The sequence below is a fragment of the Lagenorhynchus albirostris genome, chromosome 1, assembly GCF_949774975.1.
Source record: "Lagenorhynchus albirostris chromosome 1, mLagAlb1.1, whole genome shotgun sequence".
In the NCBI taxonomy this organism is placed as follows: Eukaryota; Metazoa; Chordata; class Mammalia; order Artiodactyla; family Delphinidae; genus Lagenorhynchus; species Lagenorhynchus albirostris.
This window is the reverse complement of record NC_083095.1, coordinates 74401903-74417194: the sequence shown is the minus strand read 5'-3', so window position 1 is coordinate 74417194 and position 15292 is coordinate 74401903. Positions and strand designations below refer to the sequence as shown.

Genomic DNA, 15292 nt, shown 5'->3' with positions numbered 1-15292 from the left:
CTGTGTCTGTGGGCATGAGATGCTGAAACAGCAGTGGCCTGCACTCTGTGGTCCCCCTTCCCACCCCCATTAACCTATCTGATGGCAGAAACAGCCACTCCTCCTGCATTCCCATGCCCCCTTCCCCCTCCTTTCCCCTCCTGCAGCTCCAGATCCAGCCAGCAAGCAAGGACCAAGTGACTATCCTCGTGACTACCCTCGGTGACTACACGACAGGATCACGAGGTGCCCAATGCTGTGCTAAGAATACTCTTGTCTTGGGCAATCCTTGCCACGGCACGTACAGCACACGCGAGATCTCAGCCGCATCTCACGAGAGGTGGGCCGGTGACCTGGCCAAGCACTGGCTGCACTTAGAAAGTGGTGCAGAGATGCAGGCTCGGGAAGCCCGGTTCTGGAGCCCACATCCCTCTGCCTCCAGATCCACGAGCAGGCCCAACCGGCACAAGGAGTACGCTCCGAACAAGTATGTTGGCTCCACAGTGCCACTTGCCTAGATGATGGGGTCTATCCCGGGGCTGCACACCACTGCCAGTGAGGGCACACACCCCTCAGGTCCCACCCCAGCTCCTGGGTGGGCGAGTGACCCCTCCCTCCCCTTCCCACCAGCAGAACAGAAGGAAGTGTCAAGACCTGGGACAGAGTGTGACCAGGATGGTCACTGCCCTCAGCTAGGTGGATGTGTGGTTGGAAGGTGTGGGAAGGCAGGGACTGAGCTGACTCTAGAAGTGGAGCCTCTGAAAAAGTCCAAATATTTACTTTAGAAGTTAGTTTTTGGCTAAAAGGTACAACATACCCCAATCCATTGAGATCCCTGATTATCAGAGATTAAGTGTTGAGACTTCCTAGAAATACAGGTTGCCAAACTTCTCCATAAAGCCTCTCTAACCTATTCCAGCTCACAGAGATCTCTTCCCCTTTTCGGAATTTTTACTGCAATTGAATCCTAACCATGAAATCTGTCTATATGGCTTTTCTGCCTAGTTAGACAGAAAACTCATCAAGGGCGGGGACCATGGACATGCTGCTATTTGTGTTCTCCCAACTCACACCTTTACACTCTCCTCCCAGAGAGGTTTTGTTTTTGTTTTTTTCTGTTTTTTTTTTTTTTTTTTTTTTGCGGTATGCGGGCCTCTCACTGTTGTGGCCTCTCCCGTTGCGGAGCACAGGCTCAGCGGCCATGGCTCACGGGTCCAGCCGCTCCGCGGCATGTGGGATCTTCCCGGACCAGGGCACGAACCTGTGTCCCCTGCATCGGCAGGCGGACTCTCAACCACTGTGCCACCAGGGAAGCCCTCCCAGAGAGTTTTAAGATGTGAGCTGGCAGGTTGAGAGGCCAGAAAAGTCTTCCCACGAGAGGTAGGGAGTCTTCAGCGTGGTGTGTGCACTGGAAAGAGAAGGAATCACCTTGGCTAATTCACTTTCCTGGCTCCGTTTCCTTTTCTGCTCTAGGAAAATTGTAAGACTGGCCCAGCTTGCCTTATGGATTTGTTGTGAGGCTCGGGTCAGATGATACAAGTGAAACTACTTTATATGATGTAAAGAACCCTCCCAGTGAAAATTACTGTGCCTGTGAACAGCTATCGATACTTAAGTTTCGGGGCTTCCCTGGTGGCGCAGTGGTTGAGAATCTGCCTGCTAATGCCGGGGACACAGGTTTGAGCCCTGGTCCGGGAAGACCCCACATGCTGCGGAGCAACTGGGCCCGTGAGCCACAACTACTGAGCCTGCGCGTCTGGAGCCTGTGCTCCGCAACAGGAGAGGCCGCGACAGTGAGAGGCCCGCGCACCGCGATGAAGAGTGGTCCCCGCTCGCCGCAACTAGAGAAAGCCCTCGCACAGAAACGAAGACCCAACACAGCAAAACTAAATAAGTAAATTAATAAACTCCTACCCCCAACATCTTCTTAAAAAAAAACACTTAAGTTTCTTCTCTTTTTTTTTTTTTTAAACACCAGATAATTATATGTGGAATCCATCTGTCCACAGCATGCAAATTGGAAACTGAAAAGTAACAAGGAAGAAAAAAAAGGAGGGGAGGAAAGAAAGAGGGAGAGGAAGGAGAACCAGAGACGTGTAGACCACGAGGAAGGCTAGAAGACGCCATCCTGGGAGCAAGGCCCAGGTGGCACTTACATAAGCAGATGGCAGCCAGGAGGCGAAGGCCAGACTCTGGGGGGAAGCAGGTGGGGAAGAGCGGCTGCAGCACATAGTTGGAGAAGGTGAGGGCGATGACAGCCTGGTTGGTGGGGTAGATCACCAGCACAGCAATCCATAGCCTCAGGAACCTGGTGGGGGAATGGGACAGCACTTGAGCCAAGACACCAAAAAAGACCCCCGCTCCCATCGCCTGGCAGGGCAGGGATTCAGAAGCCATCAGGGAAGCCCGGGCAAGTCACTGGGCAGTGTTAGGAGAGGCAGGTGGGCTAAAGGGGTGCGGTTCCTTTTTGTTTTCAGGGATGCTAAGGAAACCAGCCACTGCTCAAAGGAGACACCTAGCCCTCTGCAAGGACGGTAAATTGGTTTAACGATGAGCTGTTTCAACTAGTACTGACTCGTCTTGGTGTTCTTTCTCTCTCCCTGCTCCTTTCATCATTTCATCATCTCTTCTCTACCACTCTGGCCCCCAGCATTCACTGGTGGAAAAGAAAATTTGCAACCCCGGAACCTTCACAGTCAGGGCATGCTAAAGGTGTGGCCACTTAAGCAAATGCCAAGGGGAGGCATCGGCTGGGGGTTTGTCCTCCACGCCCTTGAGCCCCTTGGTGAGGTTTGAGCTCTTCAGTAACAGGGCTGCAAGGGCTGAGGATATTCAAGATCAGGGTCTGGAATCAGGGATACCGTTATCCTTGGTAACGTGAAAAGTACCCTGTACCTTAGTGGTCACTCTCATTTGTCAGGATAAAAGGGCTTTGTTTTTGTGACGCGCTTTCCCCGCACATCTCCAGTCAGAGTTGTCACTTAGTTCTACTTGTTCTCACTCATAGAATCTTGCCCACTAAGGTCAACAGAGATTAAGGGAATTCCCTGGCAGTCCAGTGGTTAGGACTCCATGCTTTCACTGCCGAGGGCCCAGGTTCGATCCCTGGTCTGGGAACTAAGATCCCACAAGCTTCATGGCGCAGCAAAAAAAAGAAAAACAGAAAACAAAAAACCCTAAACAGAGATTAAAACAACAGCCTGGTTCCTCTGCCACTCTCAGGGGCATCAAGGGGACACAGGCTGAACTGGCAACCATGACTTAGAGGCAAAAGAGGAATCCCAAGCTCTAGCGCTCTTCGGCGTGCTGGAAAGCCCTGGCCTTGGCTTCTGGGACCGCTCGGTCCCCTGCACATCCTCTTACCCAGCCAGTCCTCCGAAGATGTCCTTGACGTAGGAGTAGTCACCTCCAGATTTGGGGATGGTGACCCCGAGCTCAGCATAGCACAGGGCTCCCACAGCTGTGATGAGGCCTGTTATGATCCACACGATGAGGGCGAGGCCCACAGAGCCGGCATTCTCCAGCACACCTTTGGGTGAGACGAAGATTCCGGAGCCAATGATGTTCCCTGCAAGAGGCACCAAGGGTACCAGGGGAGATGGTACAGTCAGTACAGTTGGCAGGACCAGCACCTGCAGGGGTGCTCTCCCCTTTGATCTGATGCAGTGCCTTGGGGATGCGCTAATCCCCTCCAGGCAGGTATGTCTAGCAATAATTCTCCTTAGAAGTAGGGGAAAGAGGAGCAGGTACTGGACACGTAGAGACCAGGAACTTGGTCGGGTACTTTACATGCATCATTTAATCCTCAGGACAAGCCTATAGAGTCAGATACCATTTCTCCCATTTTACAGAGGAGGAAACTGAGTCTCAGAGATACCAAGTGCGTCGCCGAAGTCCACACAGTATTAAGTGGTGGTGCAGATTGAACTGACTGGGCTGAACGTAGTCCAGCCAAGGTGGTGACAAAGGCGTTACTTAAGGCTGGCTGGAAATGGAAGGGCTGGAAAAAATGGGCTGTTCTGAGACCGGCTGCCAGTAAGAAAACTTTAAAAATGAGCTGAAGGGTAATGCCTTTGGACAGATTGTGGTCACACCCTGTGTCTGGGGTCTTCAAGACCCACGAGTATGGACAGCACTCCTGGAGGCTGGCCTCTACCCCAGACACACGGCCCCACCCTTGGTGCGGAGCATGAAATAGCCCTATCAGAACAGCCCTGGTAGTTTGGAAGTGGTTTGTCGGGGTGCAATATGTGCAAAGCCTCAGCTCCATATTCTTCCAAAGGTCTCTCCCCTCCATTGTCCCATGTGCCCCTCACAACCACCTCATGGAATCAGGAGGAGGAGGAAGTACAGGCATTTCTCTCTATTTTACAAACACAGAGACTAAGACACAGAGGGGTTAAGTGGCTTTCTCCAAAATCCACAGCTACTGGTAGGTAAAACTGGATCTAGAAGTCGGTCACCTGTTGCTTAATCCAAGGGCTCTTTCCACTAATCCACTTCTGTTCTGTGTGCAAGGGGATGGTCTGCTCCTGAGAGGTGACGCTGGCCCCAGGGACTGAATGTTGGCTACTAGGATGTGTGTGTCGGGCGGGGGAGGAGCAGAAGTGTGGAGGCAGCTCCTGACATGTTCCTTCCTAAGCTTTCCTTTGTTTACTTTTTATGAGTCCAGGGATAGGTGTTTTGAAAGCTCCCTCTTCGTGCCCCACCCTGCCAGACTAATGAGGGCCTGGGGGAAGAAGCAGAGACTAAATAGATCCAGGTCGAAATACAGAGCTAGGGGCCAGCTGAGGCCAGTTGGATTTGACAGTGTTCTGAGAACACCTCAAACTCCCACCATCTCTCTTTAGTGGTTTGGGGACCTCCCTGGCAGTCCAGTGGTTAGGACTCTGAGCTTCCACTGCAGGGGGCTCGGGTTCGATCCCTGGTCAGGGAACTAAGATCCTGCATGCTGCACGGCATGGCCAAAAAAAAAGAATGCCCTCTCTCCAGTGGTTTGGAACAAGTTCTGGGCTGAGTAAGATGCAGAGTATACGATTTTATGCTCGAATTTCAAAAACTGACTTTCCGATCTCAACTACAACTCAACCTCAATCCAGTCCTGAAACTTTCACTTCTAAACCAAAATACAGTCAAAGGGGAAGAGAAGAGAATATTCACCTCCTAAAAGCAGTAATATTTCATTCTTTCGGGACGTAGAATATGCTGCCCCTTTTCAAACTAAAAAATTGCTGTGTGAGATGAGTAATGAGAGAGGGAAGGGCCCAGGAGGATCAAAAGAACAGCCAAGCGGTGAGACTGAAGTACAAAATCGGAGGGCCTGGGGCTACAGCTAGATTCCGATGGGAAGGAGGCACATTTATGTCTCCAACAGACCTTCTTTCCCCTAGTGCTAACTCTATCCCAATAGAACAGGGCCGCATATAGAAGTGAAGCTAAAAGAAACAATCCCTCACGTTCAAGTTTGTGATCTAAACATCAGGCAAAGAGAGACAGAAAAATGAGATCCCAGGTGCCACCAGTTCTTAAAGGCTTTTCCTTTTTTTGGTATTTTTATTTAAAGTCCTAGGCTTGGAATGAGAGGACACCTTTCAGCCCTCCTCTGTCCTCAACCTGTCCCCATGTGTGCTGTGCATGGATGTTGGGTCAGTGGGGACTAAAAGGGCCTCCTGGTAGCATCCCAGGACTTAGGACACAGTCACCCTGTCAACGGACCCTTCATCTGCCACACTAAACGTGAGATGGGATTGCTGATAGTGCTGAAAGGTAATAGTAAACTCCTTGCCTGGCAGGAATTTATCAGAAGAGTCATCTGTAGGGCATTTTAAAGCCAGACGAGAAGAGGGCAATAGAAGCTTATAAAACTAGCTCGAGGGGTTAGAAAAACAATCAATATGGGAGAAAAACAAGGTTTTGGCTTTGGTCTTTAAGGTGCCGAAAGGGTGGTGGGGAGATAGCTAGGCAGTTCTCAGAACCAGGAATGGCTGCTGCCACAGGGAAAAGGGCGGTGAATGTACTGAAAAGATTCCATCTTCTCAGGAATGAGGAGTGTCAAAGTTCCACTAAGGTTCTTAGAAAACACCGCAGTGGAGATGAGTGAGCACTTCGGTTCTCCTGCTTTCGTTCTGACATTTCCACAGTATGTGCTCCTCCCCATCACCCCAGGTGGAGGGTGGGAGGTGCAAGACCAAGAGTCCTTTTCGAGGGTCTGACTACTTCCTGTCTCCACTGATTCTTGGATAACGTGTCCTTCCATGGAGCTGCCGTAGTAGATGGTGAGGGCTGGCACTGGGACAAGAGTTCTCGTTTTATAAAACTTGAGCTCTCCCCATCAACAATCTTCATTTTGACCAGTTAAAATGACAAAGATAAAAGTGGAAAAAAAATTGAATTATGCTAACCAAAACTGAGCACTACGGGATGGGAAGGAGAGGAATGCCTTGCCCTGATTCTAGGAAGCCGCTACCTAGAAAACCAGAATCAGATGTCTCCTCCCCCTTAGCAGCCTCTAGAATTTCTACAGGGGGAGGAATGTCACTCAGAGCACAGCTATGTACTGGAGCCCAAAGAATATTCACATTACATTTACTTAAAAGTGATGCTGGGACTTCCCTGGTGGCGCAGTGGTTAAGAACCCTCCTGCCAATGCAGGGGACACGGGATCGAGCCCTGGTCTGGGAAGATCCCACATGCTGCGGAGCAACTAAGTTTGTGTACCACAACTACTGAGCCCCCATGCCACAACTACTGAAGCCCATGCACCTAGAGCCCATGCTCCGTAACAAGAGAAGCTACTGCAGTGAGAAGCCCGCGCACCACAACAAAGAGTAGCCCTTGCTCACCTCAACTAGAGAAAGCCCGTGTGCAGCAACAAAGAGCCAACACAGCCAAAAATAAATAAATAAACAAACAAACAAATAAATAAATAAATTAGACTACAATTCTGCAGCCTGTGGAAGGAAAACCACATTCACAGAAAGACAGACAAAATGAAAAGGCAGAGGACTTTGTACCAGATGAAGGAACAAGATAAAACCCCAGAAAAACAACTAAATGAAGTGGAGATAGGCAACCTTCCAGAAAAAGAATTAAGAATAACGATAGTGAAGATGATCCAGGACCTCGGAAAAAGAACAGAGGCAAAGATCGAGAAGACGCAAGATATGCTTAACAAAGACCTGGAAAAATTAAAGAACAAACATCTAGAAGAATTAAATAACAAACAGACATGAACAATACAATAACTGAAATGAAAAATACACTAGAAGGAATCAATAGCAGAATAACTGAGGCAGAAGAACGGATAAGTGACCTGGAAGACAGAATGGTGGAATTCACTGCTGTGGAACAGAATAAAGAAAAAAGAATGGAAAGAAATGAAGATAGCCTAAGAGACCTCTGGGACAATATTAAACATAACAACATTCACCTTATAGGGGTCCCAGAAGGAGAAGAGAGAGAGAAAGGACCCAAGGAAATATTTGAAGAGATTATAGTCGAAAACTTCCCTAACATGGGAAGGGAAATAGCCACCCAAGTCCAGGAAGTGCAGAGAATCCCAGGCAGGATAAACCCAAGGAGAAACACGCTGAGACACATAGTAATCAAACTGACAAAGATTAAAGACAAAGAAAAATAACTGAAAGCAACAAGGGAAAAATGACAAATAACATACAAGGGAACTCCCATAAGGTTAACAGCTGATTTCTCAGCAGAAACTCTATAAGAAAGGAGTGGCACAATATATTTAAAGTGATGAAAGGGAAGAACCTACAACCAAGATTACTCTACCCGGCAAGGATCTCTTTCAGATTCGATGGAGAAATCAAAAGCTTTACAGACAAGCAAAAGCCAGAGAATTCAGCACTGCCAGACCAGCTCTATAACAAATGCTAAAGCAACTTCTCTAAGTGGGAAACACAAGAGAAGAAAAGGACCTACAGAAACAAACCCATAACAATTAAGAAAATGGTAATAGGAACATACATATCAATAATTACCTAAAACGTGAATGGATTAAATGCTCCAACCAAAAGACACAGGCTTGCTGAATGGATACAGAAACAAGACCCATATATATGCTGTCTACAAGAGACCCACTTCAGACCTAGGGACACATACAGACTGAAAGTGAGGGGATGGAAAAAGATATTCCATGCAAATGGAAGTCAAAAGAAAGCTGGAGTGGCAATACTCATATCAGATAAAATAGACTTTAAAATAAAGAATGTTACAAGAGACAAGGAAGGACACTACATAATGATCAAGGGATCAATCCAAGAAGAATATATAACAATTATAAATATATACGTACTCAACATAGGAGCACCTCAATACATAAGGCAAATGCTAACAGCTATAAAAGAGGAAATCAAGAGTAACACAATAATAGTGGAGGACTTTAACACCTCACTTACACCAATGGACAGATCATCCAGACAGAAAATTAATAAGGAAACACAAGCTTTAAATGACACAATAGACCAGATAGATTTAATTGATATTTATAGGACATTCCATCCAAAAACAGCAGATTACACTTTCTTCTCAAGTGCACACGGAACATTCTCCAGGATAGATCACATCTTGGGTCACAAATCAAGCCTCGGTAAATTTAAGAAAACTGAAATCATATCGAGCATCTTTCCTGACCACAATGCTATGAGATTAGAAATCAATTACAGGGAAAAAAACGTAAAAAACACAAACACATGGAGGCTAAATAATACATTACTAAATAACCAAGAGATCACTGAAGAGATCAAAGAGGAAATCAAAAAATACCTAGAGACAAATGACAATGAAAATACGATGATCCAAAACCTATGGGATGCAGCAAAAGCAGTTCTAAGAGGGAAGTTTATAGCAATACAAGCCTACCTCAAGAAACAAGAAAAATCTCAGATAAACAATCTAAACTTACACCTAAAAGAAGTAGAGATAGAAGAACAAACAAAGCCCAAAGTTAGTAGAAGGAAAGAAATCATACAGATCAGAGAAGAAATAAATGAAACAAAGAAAACAATAGCAAAGATCAATAAAACTAAAAGCTGGTTCTTTGAGAAGATAAATAAAATTGATAAACCTTTAGCCAGACTCATCAAGAAAAAGGGGGAGAGGACACAAATCAATAAAATTAGAAATGAAAAAGGAGAAGTTACAACAGACATTTCAGGAATACAAAGCATACTAAGAGACTACTACAAGCAACGCTATGCCAATAAAATGGACAACCTGGAAGAAATGGACAAATTCTTAGAAAGGTGTAACCTTCCAAGACTGAACCAGGAAGAAATAGAAAATATGAACAGACTAATCACAAGTAATGAAATTGAAACTGTGATTAAAAATCTTCCAACAAACAAAAGTCCAGGAACAGATGGCTTCACAGGGGAATTCTCTCAAGCATTTAGAGAAGAGCTAACACCCGTCCTTCTCAAACTCTTCCAAAAAATTGCAGAGGATACTTCCCTGGTGGCACAGTGGTTAAAAATCTGCCTGCCAATGCAGGGGACATGGGTTCGAGCCTTGGTCCAGGAAGATCCCACATGCCATGGAGCAACTAAGCCCGTGTGCCACAACTGCCGAGCCTGTGCTCTAGAGCCCGCGAGCCACAAGTACTGAAGCCGGTGTGCCTAGAGCCCATGCACTGCAACAAGAGAAGCCACCGCAACGAGAAGCCCACTCACCACAACGAAGAATAGCCCCTGCTCACCGCAACTAGAGAAAGCGTGCACACAGCAATGAAGACCCAATGCAGCCAAATTAAAAAAAAAAAAAATTGCAGAGGAAGGAACACTCCCAAACTCATTCTATGAGGCCACCATCACCCTCATACAAAAACCAGACAAAGATAGTACAAAAAAAGAAAATTACAGACCCATATCACTGATGAACATAGATGCAAAAATCCTCAAAAAAATACTAGCAAACAGAATCCAACAACAAATTAAAGGATCATACACCACGATCAAGTGGGATTTATCCCAGGGATGCAAGGATTCTTCAACATATGCAAATCAATCAATGTGATACACCATATTAATAAATTGAAGAATAAAAACCATATGATCATCTCAATAGATGCAGAAAAAGTGTTTGACAAAATTCAACACCCATTTATGACAAAAACTCTCCAGAAAGTGGGCATAGAGGGAACCTACCTCAACATAATAAAGCCCACATACGACAAACCCACAGCAAACATTGTTCTCAATGGTGAAAAACTGAAAGCATTTCCTCTAACATCAGGAACACGACAAGGATGTCCACTCTCGCCAGTATTATTCAACACAGTTTTGGAAGTCCTAGCCATGGCAATCAGAGAAGAAACAGAGGAATACAAATTGGAAAAGAAGTAAAACTGTCACTGTTTGCAGATGACATGACACTACACATAGAGAATCCTAAAGATGCCACCAGAAAACTACCAGAGCTAATCAATGAATTTGGTAAAGTTGCAGGATACAAAATTAATGCACAGAAATCTCTTGCATTCCTACACACTAACAACAAAAGATCAGAAAGAGAAATTAATGAAACAATCCCATTCACCATTGCAACAAAAAGAATAAAATACCTAGGAATAAACCTACCTAAGGAGGTAAAAGACCTGTACTCAGAAAACTATAAGACACTGATGAAAGAAATCAAAGATGACACAAACAGATGGAGAGATATACCATGTTCTTGGATTGGAAGAATCAATATTGTGAAAATGACTATACTACCCAAAGCAATCTACAGATTCAATGCAATCCCTATCAAATTACCACTGGCATTTTTTACAGAACTAGAACAAAAAATCTTAAAATTTGTATGGAGACACAAAAGACCCCAAATAGCCAAAGCAATCTTGAGAGAAAAAAAACAGAGCTGGAGGAACCAGACTCCCTGACTTCGGACTATACTACAGAGCTACAGTAATCAAGACAATATGGTACTGGCACAAAAACAGAAATATAGATCAATGGAACAGGATAGAAAGCCCAGAGATAAACCCACGCACCTACAGTCAACTAATCTATGAGAAAGGAGGCAAGGATATATAATGGAGAAAAGACAGTCTCTTCAATAAGTGGTGCTGGGAAAACTGGACAGGTACATGTAAAAGAATGAAATTAGAACACTCCCTAACACCATACACAAAAATAAACTCAAAATGGATTAGAGACCTAAATGTAAGACTGGACACTATAAAACTCTTAGAGGAAAACATAGAAAGAACACTCCTTGACATAAATCACAGCAAGATTTTTTTTGATTCACCTTCTAGAGTAATGGAAATAAAAACAAAAATAAACAAATGGGACCTAATGAAACTTAAAAGCTTTTGCAAAGCAAAGGAAACTACAAACAAGACAAAAGGACAACCCTCAGAATGGGAGAAAATATTTGCAAATGAATCAATGGACAAAGGATTAATCTCCAAAATATATAAACAGCTCATGCAGCTCAATATCAAAAAAACAAACAACCCAATCCAAAAATGGGCAGAAGACCTAAATAGACATTTCTCCAAAGAAGACGTACAGATGGCCAAGAAGCACATGAAAAGCTGCTCAACATCACTAATTATTAGAGAAATGCAAATCAAAACTACAATGAGGTATCACCTCACACCAGTTAGAATGGGCATCATCAGAAAATCTACAAACAACAAATGCTGATGAGGGTGTGGAGAAAAGGGAACCCTCTTGCACTGTTGGTGGGAATGTAAATTGATACAGCCACTATGGAGAACAGTATGGAGGTTCATTAAAAAACTAAAATTAGAATTACCATATGACCCAGCAATCCCACTACTGGGCATATACCCAGAGAAAACCATAATTCAAAAAGACACATGTGTCATGAAGAACCTAGGGGTAAGACGGGAATAAAGACACAGACCTATTAGAGAATGGATTTGAGGATATGGGGAGGGGGAAGGGTAAGCTGTGACAAAGCGAGAGACAGGCATCGACATATATGCACTACCAAACGTAAAATAGATAGCTAGTGGGAAGCAGCCGCATAGCACAGGGAGATCAGCTCGGTGGTTTGTGACCACCTAGAGGGGTGGGATAGGGAGGGTGGGAGGGAGGGAGACGCAAGAGGGAAGAGATATGGGAACATATGTATATGTATAACTGATTCACTTTCTTATAAAGCAGAAACTAACACACCATTGTAAAGCAATTATACTCCAATAAAGATGTTAAAAATATATATATTATTTGACCAAATTGCAGGCAAATGCAAAAAAAAAAAAAGACACATGCACCCCAATGTTCATTGCAGCACTATTTACCATAGCCAGGTCATGGAAGCAACCTAAATGCCCATCGACAGACAAATGGATAAAGAAGATGTGGTATATATATATACAATGGAATATTAGCCATAGAAAGGAACAAAATTGGGTCATTTGGGGGCTTCCCTGGTGGCGCAGTGGTTGAGAATCTGCCTGCTAATGCAGGGGACACGGGTTCGAGCCCTGGTCTGGGAAGATCCCACATGCCGCGGAGCAACTAGATCCGTGAGCCACAACTACTGAGCCTGCGTGTCTGGAGCCTGTGCTCCACAACAAGAGAGGCCGTGATAGTGACAGGCCCACGCACCGCGATGAAGAGTGGCCCCCGCTTGCCACAACTACAGAAAGCCCTTGCACAGAAACGAAGACCCAACACGGCAAAAATGAATAAATTAATTGATAAACTCCTACCCCCAACATCTTAAAAAAAAAAATTGGGTCATTTGTAGAGACGTGGATGGATCTAGAGACTGTCATACAGAGTGAAGTAAGTCAGAAAGAGAAAAACAAATATCGTATATTAACGCATATATGTGGAACCTAGAAAAATGGTACAGATGAACCGGTTTGCAGGGCAGAAATAGAGACACAGATGTAGAGAACAAACGTATGGACACCAAGCGGGGAAAATGGGGGGGGGGCGGTGGGTGGAGTGGTGGGGTGAATTGGGAGATTGGGGTTGACATATATACACTAATATGTATAAAATAGATAACTAATAAGAACCTGCTGTATAAAAAATAAATAAAATTAAATTAATAAAAAATAAATAAAAATAAATTTTTAAAAAGTGGTGCCTATTATATACAATCTTTAGTGTAATTATTTGATTAATATATATCTACCCCACTAAGACTGCAAGCTCTGTGAAAGCAGAAACTGTATTGCTTACCTGTGAAATGTCACATAGTAAACACTCTATAAATATTTACCGAATAAATGATGTCTGATGTCAATCTAGAACTGATCTCCGCAGAGCAATTTAATATACCTGTTTATCTGGAGCCTCCAAAAGCTTTGAAATATGTCAAGTGTCTACTGTAGGCAAATGAGTAAAGCAACCTACTCATTTCACTGCTGAGTAGACTGGCTACTATTACCATCTCTAATTTATGGGGAAAGAAAGTGGGGCAACTATTATTCTCATTTTTCCAAATGGAGAAAATGAGGGAGATATTATTATTCCTATTTTACAGATGAAGAAACTGAGACCCAGAGAGGTTAGTTATTTGCCTAAATCACAGGTTAAGTTAGTAGTAACTGGATTAGAACCTAAATCTTCTGTCACAGCCTTAAGCTTTTCCCTGAAAATTGTCAGTTTTACATGCTCCACCCTATAGTCAATGAGAATGGTTCACAGAAGATGCTTATTAAAGAACTGGAACACAGATCTGATTCTTTCCTTCTATTGCAATACCACGTTCAATGATGATTTACAAAATGTTCATGTTCATTACCTTACGTGATTCTCACAGCTACTTTCTTGGGTGCACAGGTCAGGCACTATCATCCCTATTTACCTTTGCAAAGACTGAGGTTCAGAGAGGCGAAGAGCCTTGATCAAAGTCACATACTGCATAGGTAGCAAGGCCTAGACGAGAGGCATGACCTTGGACTCCTGGTCCAAGGGTTCCTCCTACTCCAAGCTGCCTCTCCTCTAGAAATTACACAACACACACCTTAACTGCAGGGCTTTTAAACTTTACACTGTCCAAATGAGGGTTATCTGGAGTGGCTTTGAAAGAGGAAAACTGGGGGCTTCCCTGGTGGTGCAGTGGTTAAGAATCCACCTGCCAATGCAGAGGACACAGGTTTGAGCCCTGGTCTGGGAAGCTCCCACGTGCTGCGGAGGCCGCGCACCCCAACTACTGAAGCCCGCTAACGTAGAGCCCATGCTCTGCAACAAGAGAAGCCACCGCAATGGGAAGCACACGCACCGCAAAGAAGAGTAGCCCCCGCTCACCACAACTAGAGAAAGCCCACGTGCAGCAACGAAGACCCAACAGAGCCAGAAATAAATAAATTAATTAAATAAATTTATAAAAAAGAAAAAAAGAAAAAGGAGAACTGGGAAAGGCCTTTTCTACCTTGGCTATGAACCTTTCTTGATGAGAGGTTGGAAGAAAGTTGATTATGGCAGGGATTTTTTTTTCTCCATTGTTTTCCTCTTAGGCTCATCATCTACAAAGCCATTCAAGAATGAGATGCCCAACTGTCCGGTAGAGCCAAGGTACTGGAGGTCAGGGTTTCAATCCTCTCTTTCATCCACTCCAATTGGGAAAATAACCATCTCATCACATAGATCTTCTTTAGTGAAAAATCAGTCCTAGAATGCCTGGACGATAAGGTCCAGCTTGGCTTGTTCTGGCAAAGAAAAGCCAAGTGAACCACTCCATTAAAAAGGGGCCAAGGGGCTTCCCTGGTGGCACAGTGGTTGAGAATCTGCCTGCTAATGCAGGGGACACGGGTTCGAGCCCTGGTCTGGGAAGATTCCCACATGCCGCGGAGCAACTAGGCCCGTGAGCCAAAACTACTGGGCCTGCGCGTCTGGAGTCTGTGCTCCGGAACAAGAGAGGCCACAATAGTGAGAGGCCCGCGCACCGCGATGAAGAGTGGCCCCCGCTTGCCACAACTAGAGAAAGCCCTCGCACAGAAACGAAGACCCAACACAGCAAAAATAAATAAATTAATTAATAAACTCCTACCCCCAACAAAAAAAAAAAAAAGGGGGCCAAGTTGTATCAGTGGGCAAGTTGTCACTAGAAAAACTGCTGGAATTGAGAAAATCCACATTTGCCATGAATAACTGCTGACTTCACCTGTGGGCAAATACCCATGTGATTCATATTAAGGCCTTACTCACTTCCAGGCCTGTCCATGCTAGAATGCTGTAGCCATCAAAGAATTTCCTAGGGCATGGAATTACAGACTTCTAATGCCCAAGAGACTCTCAAATCCAAAAGGCTTTGGCCTTTCCTACAGACTCATGCTCCTCTTGGAATCTAGCCAGAGCTTCTC

The 15292-nt window shown here is 44.7% G+C and overlaps 1 protein-coding gene across 4 annotated transcripts in view; it reads right to left on the bottom strand.

The window, feature by feature from the left end:
- The window catches only part of SLC7A8 (solute carrier family 7 member 8), a 56587-nt gene that overhangs the window by 31041 nt on the left and 10254 nt on the right, over positions 1-15292 (bottom strand). For all 4 annotated transcript variants that reach the window (XM_060145533.1, XM_060145543.1, XM_060145563.1 and 1 more), the window contains exons 3-4: positions 3343-3547; positions 2136-2287 (exon numbers count right to left, since the gene is read on the bottom strand). In XM_060145533.1, the coding sequence (XP_060001516.1) occupies positions 2136-2287; positions 3343-3547 (357 nt within the window). The remainder of the gene's footprint in view (positions 1-2135; positions 2288-3342; positions 3548-15292) is intronic.